Raw genomic sequence first — 15,391 nt, forward strand, 5'->3', positions numbered from 1 at the left:
AAAGACTTAAAACCGGCAACTGCCTTGGCACCTCTCCTAAACATTGGTAGCTGAGCTTGAAACAGGAAGTGCCCCTGCTAGCTGCCGCTGTTACAATTTGAGTTAGCCGTTAGCCGTTGAGGCCAAATTTCTTCACTTTTTACATTTGCCTCGACCTCAGATATTTCCTCTTTTGGTCACAAAAGTTTTAAAGACCAACTTTTGGTGTTGATTCTTTTACCCTAGTTCATGTTAGCCATGTTTAATTATTTTAATTTTATTTTAAATCCATTACAGTTGATGGTTGGAAGTTGGAATTTTTTAAAAGGCAAATGCAAATCCATCTCTGTTCTTCTGCCTTTTGTGTAACGTTAACTAAATGGCCAGGGTAACGTAACATTGACATTGGTTTTGTTAGTCCAAAAACCACCAGTATGGGTAATAGGAGTCCCAACGGAGAGCAGAGAATCCAGTCTTTTAAAGATGGAGGAGCCAGGCTTACTGCTACACCTGAGCAGCTGTCAGCCGTTAGCCATTGAGGTGACAGCTTCGCTGCCGTTGCGGCTGCATCTCTTCACATGTGACATTTGTCTCGTCCGTTAATATTTCCTCAAGTGCTCTATCGAGCCTCCCTGCTACCATTTGTCACAAAAAGTTTTGAAGTCCATCTTCTAGCGTTAGCAAGCTTAAATTTGCCGGATAGGTTCTAGCATCATCCATCCAGTGTACACTTCCTGTCACATTAATTATGACCTGAGTGAACAGACTCAGACAAGACGTTCCACCTTCATGTTCAGACCATATAGTTCAGACCCCGACCCAGTACACGCATATGAGATTGTAGCATTTTACAATATTGATTAATTAATTAGAAGTGCAAAAGACAATTGATTTAATTAGCTTTCATTTAATTAGTTGCTTAACCCACGTTTCAACATAATGGGTAATTCTTTTTTGGAGGGGGCCAAACCCTACTTGTGTAAAAGACCCTCAAGCTCCACTAGGATAGGGACACATGTCAATTTATTTCTAGTGTGGGAGAACTGTGTGGGGTTGAGTCGAGTGTGAATGACATCCCTCCCACCAGCAGCCAACTCATTCTCCTGAGGGATTTGGCACACTTCAGGAAACAGCTGCCCCCCCCCCCCCCAACCATTTTTTATAAAGTAGAGTTGTGATCCAGTTAATGGTCAGTAATGTGGCATGATAATGACCTGAAGTTCACAATGTATTAGGATGATTGAAAACTGAAAATATGACATGATTACGTTCTTTAGTGATAGTTTAGGACAGCAAAATGTTCACACTGTTAGAATCAGCCAATGGTGTCCTTTCCCTCCAGATGGTTGGTGATGTCAGGCTCCGTTTCTATAACAACACACAGCCAGCATCTGTCACAGGAGTGCCTTTGTGGTTCATTGACCGGACCATACAGGGAGTCGGTGTGGGAAACTGAGCTCAACTTGTTACTCACACTGAATTCAAGGCACGTGTCAAAAGACTCTGCTGCATGATCACTCTGTTGAGTTTAGTCAAATGCCATGAATGCATCAAACTGGTTTCGAACATAATCTTTTACAAAATGGTACATTTTTGATGAAACTAAATTTTATGAAAAAGATTTTAAAAATGAAAAATCTAACCAATTTGCCAATTAAGATTTCACCTACTACATTTAAAGTTTTTACTCAAATCAATATATAAAAAAAATAAAATATTCAACTTTATTGTTATGCTGCATAATAGTCTGCAATCAAAATATTCTTGATGCTCCACTGCACGACTGTATACCACCAAGATTCTGCAACATTAACAGACAGTTAAAAAAGAAACCAAGCAAGCAAGTGGATTTTTTTTTATGCATTATAGTATTACGTTTGATAAATTTGCTTTGTACAAAACATAAATACATACATGTTCATTCTAAGAAAAATTGGAATGTAACATATCATCATAATTGATCCTCGACGTGTGTGATGGGATGATGAGCGTGTGCTCAGTAAAAAGTCATTGATCCAGCATCAGGCAGCAGATCTGCTCTCTCTACAGGGTCACCACTTTCCCAGATTCACACAGAGCTCTCTCTCCATTACCCCCCCCCCCAGCCCCCAGCCCCCAGTCCTCCATCTGTTCCCCTGAGATCTAACCATTGTCCCCCAGGCATTAACAGCGAACATGCTGCTCCACATCCCTCATTGTCTCACCAAGCTCTCTGATTGGCTGAGACTGTGGGAAACTCCAACTAGACCGAGACCCACACATTCATATGGAGATGTGGGACTATAAATAGGAGGGATGAAGCCAGCAGACATCAGATCAGCACAGAGATCCAGACATGGCACCTACAATCACTGCAGCAATGACCACTTCTCAGGAGCATCTCACTCTGACCCACAAGGTAAATTGAAGATTCAAGAAGATTTAAATGTTGTCAGTGAGACGTTGTCTTTCTTCAAACTAACACTTTCCTCCAGAATAAGATTATTAATGACTTTGTTCTTCTTTCTGCAGCTCAGAAAGCCTCTGGTGGAGAAGTTACGCAGAGAGCGAATCAACAGCAGCATTGAGCAGCTCAAGTCTCTCCTGGATCCAGAGTTCCTCAAACAGCAGCCAGACTCCAAGCTGGAGAAAGCAGACATCCTGGAGATGACAGTCTGTGTCCTGAGACGACTGCGGCGGCAGCAGCAGCAGCATCCAGCTGTGGACTCAGCACCTGTTGGTCAGGGCTACTCCAGATGTGTCCAAGAGGTGACACACTTCCTGTCCAAGGAGCAGGTGAAGACCCAGTCCCAGAAGAGACTGCTGAACCACTTCAGCAAGAACCTGAGAGAGGCTGACTTCTCTCCTCTGAGCTCCACAGTCCAGACCAGCATCACCAGAGACAAGAGTCCAGTCAGCAGCGCCCCCTGGAGGCCGTGGTAGACACCCAGGACTGGAGCTACTACCAGACAAACTGAGATGACCACATTGGTCAAAGATTACTGGAAGTGAATTCTTCTGAATTCTTTAATGTTATGAATTGTTCTTCTGTTTGTACAGAAGGTTTGCATTAAGTTTCCTTTGTGGAAGATGACATTTCCTGAGGAAATGACAGCAACTTTATCTTTCAAGTTAAGAAAGAGAACATCTTGTCATGCATGTTGCATGAACCCACATCTGATTGCGTCAGCAATTATTGTTGTACATCACTGTACTTCATGTATTGGTGCAGTTGTATAAGCTATGGATACATCTGTTATCTTTTGATTGTTATGGATCATTTTGATCAGAAACTTTAGTTGTTTTGTTATAACTGACTTTAATCACTCTGATTACTCCAAACTGATCTGTTGTTAGATCAAATTGTTTATTCTTTTTTTCTAAAAGATTCACTTAATATCACACTGTCACAATTTTCCAGTGACTGTAATGTTTTTGTTAATGAACATGAATGTATTTAGCAGTTATTAACCTGCAATTCATCACACTGTGGTTATAACATTTTGATCTGTTTTAAGGTCCGTTTGTACTGTTTTGCTTTGATTTATTAAGAGCAAATTATTGTTTTTGTTTCAAAATAATGTCAATGAGGCGTTTGTAGTCTCTTCTCAAATGTGTTTGTCTTTTATAAAGACAGTCGTTCCTTTACTCTATGTGAGTACAGTGTGTCTTGTAGAAATCTACAAGTTGTTGTTGTGATGTATCATCACCTTTAGTTGGACTTTTCATACTTTCTGTGGCTCATTGCGCCTTGTTGAATAAACAAACACTGCCAGCTGAAAATCTTGAGTTCTTGTGATGTTTTTTCCCATAGCCTGTAATAATATTTAATAATTTACATTATCTCAGCTCTGTTCCCATTTTATGTTGCTGATGCAATACATCCCTTATTATAAGACCCCCCCCCCCCCCCTCCTACCCAATCCACCCCTTCATTTGTTAAGGGTAGAATTATACAACAGAGACAGTTTTTGACATCTGATTAACATTTTTGTCTTATTTACATAAAACTATAGCACATAAAATAAAATAAATTACAAATGATACATGTATAATATATTATAATTGTGTTATTTAGATAAGACACAAATACAATTTGTATTTCCAGTTCACCATCTCAATGAGAATTAGCATTAACCATTGCATTAGCTCCTTAATCGACCAGCATCAATCCAAAACTCATGGAGTTTCATCCATGAGTTTTGTTGTTCTTCTATACAAGAGAGAGAGAGAGAGAGGGAGAGAGAGAGAGAGAGGGAGAGAGAGGGAGAGAGAGGGAGAGAGAGAGAGAGGGAGAGAGAGAGAGAGGGAGAGAGAGAGAGGGAGAGAGAGAGAGAGAGAGCGAGAGAGAGAGAGGGAGAGAGAGAGAGAGAGGGAGAGAGAGAGAGGTCAATGAAAGAGTCACACACACACACACACACGCACACACACACACACACACACACGCACACGCACACATACACACTCACACACACACACATGCACACACATACATACATGCACACATACACGCGCGCACACACCCACACACACACACATACATACCCATATACTTTATTCCAAATGTTCTCTTTATTCTAAAAGGTAAGTTAATGCCACAATATATTTGACTAATATATCTGTGCTCAGCCTGCAGACTTCCTACAAACTACACCACTGAAGGATGTATTTTATGTTGGTTACACTTAGAGTTGATGGTACATTCAGGTGGTACAGGTCAACTCATGAAGCCATCAGAAAAGTGCAATTTGATTGGCTGACAGAATCATAAATGCAAGACAAAAAAAACTCACGCGAAATTGAAATATTTGAGTTTATTTCTTTGCAATTCCTATAGAACCTATAAATTAATTATGACCCTTTTAAGTTGTTATCTATAAGTTTATTGTTTTTTTAAGTAGAAGAAAAACAATATTGTTGATTGTTGATTGTTGATTGTTTATTGCGATGTCACCAAGTCAAATTCCTTGTATGTGTAACGAACTTGGCAATAAACGGTTCTCAGAATCCGGAGCATTCTTACAATATAATCTCTGACATGGCATGTTTTTACCTTTTCTTAATATTTTTGATTTGTTTTCTTGTCTATAACAAATGCCTTGCATTTATTTATTTGTCTGTGAGCACACTGAGACAACTGCAAGCTGTAATCATGTTGAGGTGGGTTTACCTTTACCCTGCGTATCTCCTCTCCATCTGTCTGTGTGTGTGTGTGTGTGTGTGTATATATCTGCTGTCTGTGTAATAGGGGGCCCAGGTTTCCCAGCTCCCCTCCTCTGAGCTCCCACAGCTCCCAGCGCGGGGCTGAACGTGCCCCGGTCACACGCCCTCCTCTCTCTCTGGAGCTTGGAGCCACGGCGACACACGGCTTCCCACACTTCTGAATGCAGGCTGCTCAGCTGCAGGCACAATAGAAGTGTGTCTGCTCCCACAAAGCCTCGGGACGGTTCTCAGGCAGAAAGCCACTTCACACACAAACCATCTGCTGAGACACAAGCAGCCAGAAAATATCACTTTCAAACATTTGTCCAGCTTTTAGATCTTGTTTTAAACATTGTTTTTAGTTATATTGTATTGGGGTGTAATGCATTTTCTATTTATTAATTTTATAAATTAATTTTAAAATCTCTGTCAAGTAAAATAAACACCACAGTTCCACTTTTAATACTTGTCAACGACAATTTGTTATTCGTATGTTGCAGATTTCTGTTGAGACATGACAGTGTGTTTCAGTTGAAGTATGACGTTATTTAGTTTCTTTTCATTTCACTTCCCTACATTATAGTTATTAAAGAATCTTCATCATAATCGGCATCCAGGCCTACGCATCACAAAAACGAAATGTTCCCGTGTCTACCTCAGGAAACACATTTTCCCACTGACCTCGCTGATGTATGGCATAAAGATAAAGCATCCCACCTGTTCTGTGTGACAGGCATTAAATTCACTCTATTGTCCTGAGCTAGGAGCCCCCTGATTGGCTGGCAAAGCAGAGGGAGCGCAGCATTGAACGGCATAAATGCAGAGCAGCAGGCGCCGATGTCAACAGAGACTTCCTCCGAACCTCCTCAAGCAACACCAGAAGTTCCCACCACTGAGAAGCAAACCTTGACATGGCTCTCTACGCAGACCTCGCTCTTCAAGACAGCGTGAAGGAGCAGCTCTTTAGGTAAGCCAACGCTGCATTTCTTCAAACTCACAACTTTAAATGAATGTGTTCATAGCATTTATTTTTATTAAGTTCTCCTGACTAAACTAAATGACTTTGTTTCTCTCAGGTGTAAACTCCACATGCTGGAGAGGAAATGCAGCAGCGGCGTGGAGAAGCTGAAGGCTCTGATTGGAGAACACCTGCAGAACGGGATCCCCGTTGCAGACATCCTGGAGAAAATAAAGTCCCTGCTCACGTTGAAGAAAGCCCTGCTGTCACACAACGGCTACTCCAAATATTCAAGGGACATCTTGCGTCTGTTTCCCGACGAGGAGGAGGACTTGGCTCCACTGTGCTTTTAAAGACAACGAGGAAATGGACTCAAAAACTGCAGTGAACGAGTTGCAGTTCATTGATTTGTGACCTACAGACTTCAGTGACGCCAGCTGCATCTCTGCATGGCGATCTGTTGGCTGTAGATAAATGCATTGCTTGCAGTGCGACGAGCAGATCTTACAGAACCTTTGTGGTTTTCATTTTAGCTTCAACAGAAGCCAGAGGAAGAAAGATGGAAACGTGGATTCAGAGGCGAAGAAGAAGAGAAGAAGAGTCCGTAGCTGACTTGTTAAAACATGCTGTGCTGCTATTTGTGGGATGTGTTATTCTCGTGGTTGTAGTTTGTGTTGGAACAAGACCATGGAAGATAAATCGGGTCTTTTAACTATGCAGGAATTAGTTCGGACCAAGATGTTTTCAAAAGATTTAATTTAATAATCTTCAAAATCTATACAGATGAACTGCAGTATATTTGAAGCCAAACAGAGATATATGAAGCTATTGTTCCTGAGAAAATACTGTATAGGCTTATATTGCGTACAGTGCCTTACTGCCTTGTTTCAAGGTATGATGTACCTTATCCTTAAACACCATCCTTTCTTATGAAAAGGGATTTGTTATTGTTTTGTGTATGCCATGTATGCATATGTTTTGGGGGTTTATTCACCTGTTTTAATTTTATTCATCCAAAGTGGATTGCAATTTGTTTTGTTGCTTTTGCAGACTTTAAGAAAATAAATATATAAGAAATGTAAGTCTTTTCATGTCACCTCTTTCAAATCAACCTGGAGGAATACTTCAGTAAAGTACTCAGAACATAATCGGTACAGTCGTATTCTGTACAGATAATTACATTTTGAAGGTTATTTGTTTATCAGTTCTGAAGTGGACCGAATGTTTGAACACCATGAGCAGCAGCATCGTTTGCTCCATGACAGGCCGACTACATTTACTCAAGCACTGTCCTTCAGTACCATGTTGTACTTTACTTAAGTATTTCTGTTTTCTGCTAAACTTCTATCCACTATATCTCAGAGGCAAAATATTGCACTTTTCTCTCCGATACATTTATTGAACAGCTTTATTAACTTTGCAGGTTTTAATGATTACCACAAAATATAATCAACTAAACCATTATTTATTATTACTGAATAAATCACCCAGCATGAGGTATTTAAGATGAGCTCCACATTTACCAGCTGCATCATTAACATTAATGCATCACTAATTATAATGATAATGTGATAATGTTCTGCATGATGAGGACTTTTGCTTTTAATACTTTCCGTATATTTTCATGCTGGCACTTTTGTACTTTTACTTACGTAAGCTTTTAAATGAAGGACTTTTGACTGACAGAGTACTTTTACTTTGTGGTATTGCTACATTTACTTAAGGAAAACATAAAAGGGGAAACCTGATCAAAAGGGTGGATAAACGTAATGAATTCCTGTGCTTGCAGAAAGGACAAAGAAGGTTCAGTAAATGATGAGTGATGAGGCTGATAATGTACTATGGCCTTTGCATTCACCAGATCGGAGCCCAGTTTATCACCTACAGGACACTGACTCGTCCCAGTTCTACCAGTGCCTTTCAGAGGAGCGGCGTTCCTCCCACCAGTAAAGAGACGTGTTTGATCCGCGTCACCGCGTCAGTGTGTTGACGTGAGCTCACAGCTGAAGGGACGTTTGCTGGCTCATTGTTCATCATACGTTTGTGACAATGTCTTCAAGATGTGGAACTACCGTCACAAAGGCCAAACCCCTCTAATCACTGACCAGGTGCACCGTTTGTGAGCTGTTTTTTTACATGCTCTCCATGTTATCTTCCTGTTTTAAAATACATTTGAAAATATGCAGCAGATTAAGGTGTGGTTCTTTGTGTTCAGGCATTTACAGACGTTTGTGATAAAAAAGAGAAAACAACTTTTTTTTAGTTTGTTTGTTTTTCTGATTGTTTTATTGCGCATCACTTGGCATGAAGAGATACATTCACGTTGAGACAACAAGCCCTTCATTGAAGGTATAGGTGCTGTCACTCACAGAGTTATAAAGCAGCACATTTGTCTGAAAATACAAAATGCGTCTGCTAGAAATGCAGACAGTTGAGATGTTTAAAGATATACCAGAAAGTACATTTCAATAAACAGAATTATGTGAACATCACATATAAATCAGAAACATGTTCAACATGATTAACTGTGCCTCCTAAATGGAGTAAAAGTACATACATCATTGTCGGTGTTACTGACAACATAAAGGCATTCCCATTGGGAACAAAAAAGTTAACTCCACAGAGCAATAAGTGACTACCTTTAAAAAACTAAGTAGTAGCCAACCTGCAAATATCACAGAACCACAGAATGTGACCTTTACAAAAGGTCATACAAGTTAAACATTGCAATAACATACAATAACTCTTCCAAATGAGACTACCACAAGAATTAGGACGAGGTTAAAAGTCCAACAGCACAGAGTGAACCTCAATTTTGTCCTGGGTGTCTACCACGGCCTCCAGGGGGCGCTGCTGACTGGACTCTTGTCTCTGGTGATGCTGGTCTGGACTGTGGAGCTCAGAGGAGAGAAGTCAGCCTCTCTCAGGTTCTTGCTGAAGTGGTTCAGCAGTCTCTTCTGGGACTGGGTCTTCACCTGCTCCTTGGACAGGAAGTGTGTCACCTCTTGGACACATCTGGAGTAGCCCTGACCAACAGGTGCTGAGTCCACAGCTGGATGATGCTGCTGCTGCCGCCGCAGTCGTCTCAGGACACAGACTGTCATCTCCAGGATGTCTGCTTTCTCCAGCTTGGAGTCTGGCTGCTGTTTGAGGAACTCTGGATCCAGGAGAGACTTGAGCTGCTCAATGCTGCTGTTGATTCGCTCTCTGCGTAACTTCTCCACCAGAGGCTTTCTGAGCTGCAGAAAGAAGAACAAAGTCATTAATAATCTTATTCTGGAGGAAAGTGTTAGTTTGAAGAAAGACAACGTCTCACTGACAACATTTAAATCTTCTTGAATCTTCAATTTACCTTGTGGGTCAGAATGAGATGCTCCTGAGAAGTGGTCATTGCTGCAGTGATTGTAGGTGCCATGTCTGGATCTCTGTGCTGATCTGATGTCTGCTGGCTTCATCCCTCCTATTTATAGTCCCACATCTCCATATGAATGTGTGGGTCTCGGTCTAGTTGGAGTTTCTCACAGTCTCAGCCAATCAGAGAGCTTGGTGAGACATTGAGGGATGCAGCATGCTGAATGGTTTTATTGCCTGGGGGACAATGGTTAGATCTCAGGGGAACAGGTGGAGGAGGGGGAGGGGTTGGGGGGGGGGGGGGGGGGGGGGGGGGGGGGTGGACAGAGACTGTCAGAGCTCTGTGTGAATCTGGGAAAGTGGTGACCCTGCAGAGAGAGCAGATCTGCTGCCTGATGCTGGATCAATGACTTTGGCTGAGCACACGCTCATCGTCCCATCACACACGTTAGACTGATGATGAAGATATGTTACATTTTCTCTTTATCTACAACTGAAAGTAGATTTATTTCTGTTTTATACGAAGCAACCTTACTAAACTAAACATGAACTAATACATGAAAAATAGTCCTCTAGCTTGGTTTCTTTTCTTCTTTTTTTAACTTGGGTGGTTTGTGACTAATAATATTGAGGATACATCAGATTTATTTCTCAAAGACGGATACAAATTGGATAAAATGAGGAAAAAAGCAGTAAACTCCAATACGGATAGGAAGAAAACAAAATGTATTGATGTTGCAGACTGCAGTTGAGGCGTAGTCATACTAAACTTAAAGAGACACTCTCGTGGATGCAATGGAACCTTTTTATTTTATAGTTTTCAAACTCAAATCTTCTTGTCAACAGCTGGATGAAGATGGTTTCATCATGTTTTAAATGTATTTTAATTGCAGGCTATTAAAAATAAGCTCGAACTTCAAATTCATAGTCTCATTGCAGCATAACAAGCACCTGATTGATTCAGGAGTAGACACCCTTTTATCCATCACGTCAACATAAACAGCCTGGAATGCAGAGGAACAATTTGAATGTAAAGGGGGGGGGGTTTGAATGTTCATTAATCCTTAGCATGTCTGCATTCCTGGTAGACATTTTACAAAAGCCTGGTAATGACGAGTCAGGATGACAGGAATTTCCATTTGGAGGCAGTGAGACAAAACTCGTAAACTGACTCCATAATTAATGTGATGTGCAACCAGACACACTTCTTTTGTTCTTGGGAGCGCTGAATGGACAGAGTGTGGGAAAGCAGGGAAAACTCACTCACAGAGCCGCAGTGGGACAAAAGAGACAGACATAGACGTCTGTGAGCGGGGGAGGACTTCTTCTCTGAATTTCAAAGGTTTATGTTTTTTTACTCACTAGACTTCATAGTATACTGACATTATATGTTTAAATATTCATAGTAAAATAACCCACTTGGAAAATGTTTAGTTTTGGTTGTTTGTTGAAAGAAATTCATTCGGACGATTTTGATTCAAATTAAATGTTGCTGAATTATCAAATATGTTTTTTTTAATCTAATGATAGTATAGTTTATCTTCTTTTAAAGGTATCATTTAAAAAGTTTATAAAAAATAGACAGCCTCAATCTTTTAAACAAGAAGATACAGAAACACCTTACCTCAACCCTCCTTATTTAGCATTCCTACACAGTATATACAAACTAAATAAGTGACATGAAACAGCAGATATGAGTGTTTACTTATAGATTTGTCACCAACTATAACTCTTCCTCAAGCCCCCATCGTTTGAGGCTTGTGTATAAACAGATAATGGATTATAATGCTGTATGAACATAGTTATAATTATATAAACTCTGTCCTTATAGGAGATGTTATAATTGTCGATGAATACTGTACCTTAATGAACACAAAATGTCCTTTTAGCTGCTTACAATGTGTTTTAAAACAGTTATTAAAAGTGTTTATACTTCTTATTCAAATATTATGCAGTTTAAAGCTCTACGTAATTATGAAATCTGCACCTAAATACACCTGGCTGGTTGTTACATTACATTACATGCACTGGCTACATTCCCAGTCAAAATATTTGTGTTTATTTGTCCTGCTCTCGTCTCCTAATTGAGGAGTGTCTAAACAACAAACGTTCCCCTCGGGGGAGAGCTGGGAGCTGCTTGTGTGGGGATGAATTAGCATTTAACAAGGCACATGTCTATTGTTGAGCAGGAGCTCTGTCAATGGACCGAGTGTGGGAAAGCGGTGCGAGCAGAGTCACAGTTCAGTGTGATTAGCATCCTCAACCCCACCAGCACCTGACTATTCTCCGAGGGGAGTTGGCACACTTTTTCTCTCCTTATTCTCCTTTTTTCCCCCCTCTCCTGTATTTCTCTCTCTCTCTCTCTTTTTGGTCCCAACTCGATAACTTTTGCCAACTTAATTTCCCCTCTGTTTATAAGGTCATTATTTCAATGTAAGCCTTTTTTTTCTATTGATGGATGCCAAACTGGCACAGCGGTGGCGCCCTTACAACAAGGGTTATAAAGACGTGCTTCATGTTTGGACAGACATGTACCGTTGTCTAGTTTCCATGTGTTTTAGGAAACCTTTTAATAAATTGACTATACAGATAAAAAAGAGAGGGAATTCTTGCTTTAGAAATAAATAAAAAGGGAATTTGGTATTTATTTTAATCAATTACCTGTAACCTTATTTCCATCCAAGCCTCCCTTCACTTTTTTGGACATTAAAACATCGTTTTCTTCCAGATGGTTTGTGGCGCCAAGTTGTGCCCTTTTCTCAGCGGAGGGCCGCCAGCCGCCACGAGAGCCAATCAAACGGCTTCTGTGGTGCACTGATCACAGCTCCCAGTGTGAGAAACTCACCAAGTCTTCACTCACTGGAACAACACACAAGGCACATCTGTTTCACCTGGACAACTTTTTCGGCTGAATGAGCTTGACTTTAATGTATTACACACTGATCACAATGTATGAAGGAATCACATGTATTGTTGCTTGCAAGATTGTTGTGTTTGCTTAGAAACATTGAGCTGCCTGTTCAGAATAATGTGATATGTCCGCTTTAAGGGGAGACACCTGCAGGCAAAAACAGTGTTTTTAATTAATTAGCTATTTTGCTTCCATAACGTGTCTTTTTTCCAGACTAGTGGAAAGAAAACATCCAAAATAATAATTGTCTTAAGGTAAGTAATCAACTGGGGAAGTTTCATGGTGATATCTATTGGTTCCTTTTTTCTTTTTACCCTGTAGCGTCTGTAAAATGTGTCATTTTAGAAAACATATCTTGAAAGGGTGTTTTCTCTGAAATCTCCACTTCGGTGCACTTACACCAAACTTTCCAGTTTCCACTCCTATATTCACTTTTACAGAGGGGCTTTGTTCATACATCATCAATAGTCTGATTTATATAATATTGCATTCCTAATAACATGGCCACATCCAAAAGTCCATCTATTAAAACCATTGAGTCAAACACATGAATTAGTAAATTTGTAATAGAAAAAATAATTGTCTCAAAGTTATAATCAACGGGCAAAGTTTCATGGCGATATCACTCAGATTCACATAACAACCTATCAAGGACTGAGACTTGATTTAATAGCCCAAAATGCAACAATAGTTAAAGGTATAAAGGTGTTTTCCCCCTTGTGATGATGAGCGTGTGCTCAGTAAAAAGTCATTGATCCAGCATCAGGCAGCAGATCTGCTCTCTCTACAGGGTCACCACTTTCCCAGATTCACACAGAGCTCTGAGAGTCTCTCTCCATTAACCCCCCAGTCCTCCCCCTGTTCCCCTGAGATCTAACCATTGTCCCCCAGGCATTAACAGCAATAAGTGTGCTGCATCCCTCATTGTCTCACCAAGCTCGCTGATTGGCTGAGACTGTGGGAAATTCCAACTAGACCGAGACCCACACATTCATATGGAGATGTGGGACTATAAATAGGAGGGATGAAGCCAGCAGACATCAGATTCTCTCTGCAGAGACCTCTACAGCACAGAGATCCAGACATGGCACCTACAATCACTGCAGCAATGACCACTTCTCAGGAGCATCTCACTCTGACCCACAAGGTAAATTGAAGATTCAAGAAGATTTAAATGTTGTCAGTGAGACGTTGTCTTTTTTCAAACTAACACTTTCCTCCAGAATAAGATTATTAATGACTTTGTTCTTCTTTCTGCAGCTCAGAAAGCCTCTGGTGGAGAAGTTACGCAGAGAGCGAATCAACAGCAGCATTGAGCAGCTCAAGTCTCTCCTGGATGCAGAGTTCCTCAAACAGCAGCCAGACTCCAAGCTGGAGAAAGCAGACATCCTGGAGATGACAGTTTGTGTCCTGAGACGACTGCGGCGGCAGCAGCAGCATCATCCAGCTGTGGACTCAGCACCTGTTGGTCAGGGCTACTCCAGATGTGTCCAAGAGGTGACACACTTCCTGTCCAAGGAACAGGTGAAGACCCAGTCCCAGAAGAGACTGCTGAACCACTTCAGCAAGAACCTGAGAGAGGCTGACTTCTCTCCTCTGAGCTCCACAGTCCAGACCAGCATCACCAGAGACAAGAGTCCAGTCAGCAGCGCCCCCTGGAGGCCGTGGTAGACACCCAGGACTGGAGCTACTACCAGACAAACTGAGATGACCACATTGGTCAAAAGTTATTATCAGACATAATATTTTGAAATGTAAAAGATATGTGTCTGTGCAAAGTGTTTTAATTATCCTCAAGGTAATATTGTATGGAGATTTCCATTTATTTTTGGGAATATTTTTTCAATGAAAAGTTTATAATATTTTTGTGAAAATATTGAGTAGCATAGAAATGTATTCTATGAATACCAAATATCCTCGTACTGATTTATGAATACAATCAAATGTTTGGCCGATATTGGCCAGAATTATCACAACTGCCTTAAAGTCCTATAAGTCTTCTATATCAAGATTGATTCAGTGACAAAAAAATTGGCAAATCTCAGCTACTTTCTGGTAGCACTTTGTGCTTGACTGACTGTTGACTTTGTAAAAGATTTTTGACCCATGTTGGGTCTTCAAGTTTTCTGTTCTGTCACCAACATGTTCTGTTAATATCTGGAAGTTATTTTCTCTCAGTGTAAGAGAGTTGGTTCACTGTGTTTAGCTAGTACTAAACGATTCCCTGTGTTTTGTAACAAAAACTGGAGCTGTTACCTCTACTCTATTTGAGTACAATGTCTTGAACTGCACCGTTTTGCTGTGATGCATCATCACCACTAGTGCCTTTATGATGTCTATGGTTCAATATTGTTGAATAAAAAACATCAACTGAATCTTGAGCTGTGTCATTTCATAATTTATTAACAACATTATCTGATATATTTTTGTATTGGGGCGTACTGGGCAGTAAAAATGTGTATACCTCAGTCTGTGGTCAACTGCAGCATCTCTCATTGCACACTTTATATCTCTAATATGGCTGAGCAGTATCCTCTAGTGGTTGCTTTGTATATGTGCACTTCAAACGAGGGAGTTAATGCATTACCTATTGTAGTTTTAAAATACAAAAAAAGCTTATTCTACTTTGTCTCACAGGATCACATATATTTTACTGTATCAGCCTGATCCAACTTTTCATTCACTGCTCCGTTTCATCACCAAATGGAAATATTTGACACATCTTGTGTATCATTAATACATATTTCCATAGAAAGCTGGAGAGACACTTTATTTTTTATTTTTAGACACAAGGATTTTAAAATGAGGTCATGTGGGTTTTAACAAAGTAAAACTTGCTTGTTAAAGGGTTAATGTTCAACAGGCAAAACAATTAGTTGAGATAAGTGACGGGCTAGCTGTTACTCCACCTATAATGCTTTCAGTAGTCATAAATAAGCAGTTTAGTAAAAATATAGCATTCATTTTTTATTCTATAGCTGCCACACATTCAAATAATCCGTATGAGCAAT

General features: G+C 40.3%; 3 protein-coding genes across 3 annotated transcripts; 2 read left to right on the forward strand and 1 right to left on the reverse strand.

Moving 5' to 3' along the window:
* Positions 1-2,237: 2,237 nt before the first annotated feature.
* On the forward strand, positions 2,238-2,901 carry LOC306716057 (transcription factor HES-5-like; the record flags this gene model as incomplete). The annotated part of the gene is made up of 2 exons (XM_079186605.1): positions 2,238-2,377; positions 2,491-2,901. Exons 1-2 carry the CDS (start codon positions 2,315-2,317, stop codon positions 2,899-2,901), a joined length of 474 nt encoding a protein of 157 aa, XP_079042731.1. The 5' UTR covers positions 2,238-2,314.
* Positions 2,902-8,946: 6,045 nt separating this feature from the next.
* On the reverse strand, positions 8,947-9,545 carry LOC306694341 (transcription factor HES-5-like; the record flags this gene model as incomplete). Its single annotated transcript, XM_079157136.1, has 2 exons — positions 9,471-9,545; positions 8,947-9,357 (listed from the first exon to the last, which is right to left on the reverse strand). The coding sequence occupies exons 1-2, from the start codon at positions 9,531-9,533 to the stop codon at positions 8,947-8,949; spliced, it is 474 nt and encodes a 157-aa protein (XP_079013262.1). The 5' UTR covers positions 9,534-9,545.
* A 3,822-nt stretch (positions 9,546-13,367) lies between these two features.
* On the forward strand, positions 13,368-14,051 carry LOC306715714 (transcription factor HES-5-like; the record flags this gene model as incomplete). The annotated part of the gene is made up of 2 exons (XM_079186170.1): positions 13,368-13,527; positions 13,641-14,051. Exons 1-2 carry the CDS (start codon positions 13,405-13,407, stop codon positions 14,049-14,051), a joined length of 534 nt encoding a protein of 177 aa, XP_079042296.1. The 5' UTR covers positions 13,368-13,404.
* Between the last annotated feature and the right edge of the window lie 1,340 nt (positions 14,052-15,391).

This window comes from Pholis gunnellus, assembly GCF_910591455.1.
Source record: "Pholis gunnellus genome assembly, chromosome: 3".
NCBI classification, from domain to species: Eukaryota; Metazoa; Chordata; class Actinopteri; order Perciformes; family Pholidae; genus Pholis; species Pholis gunnellus.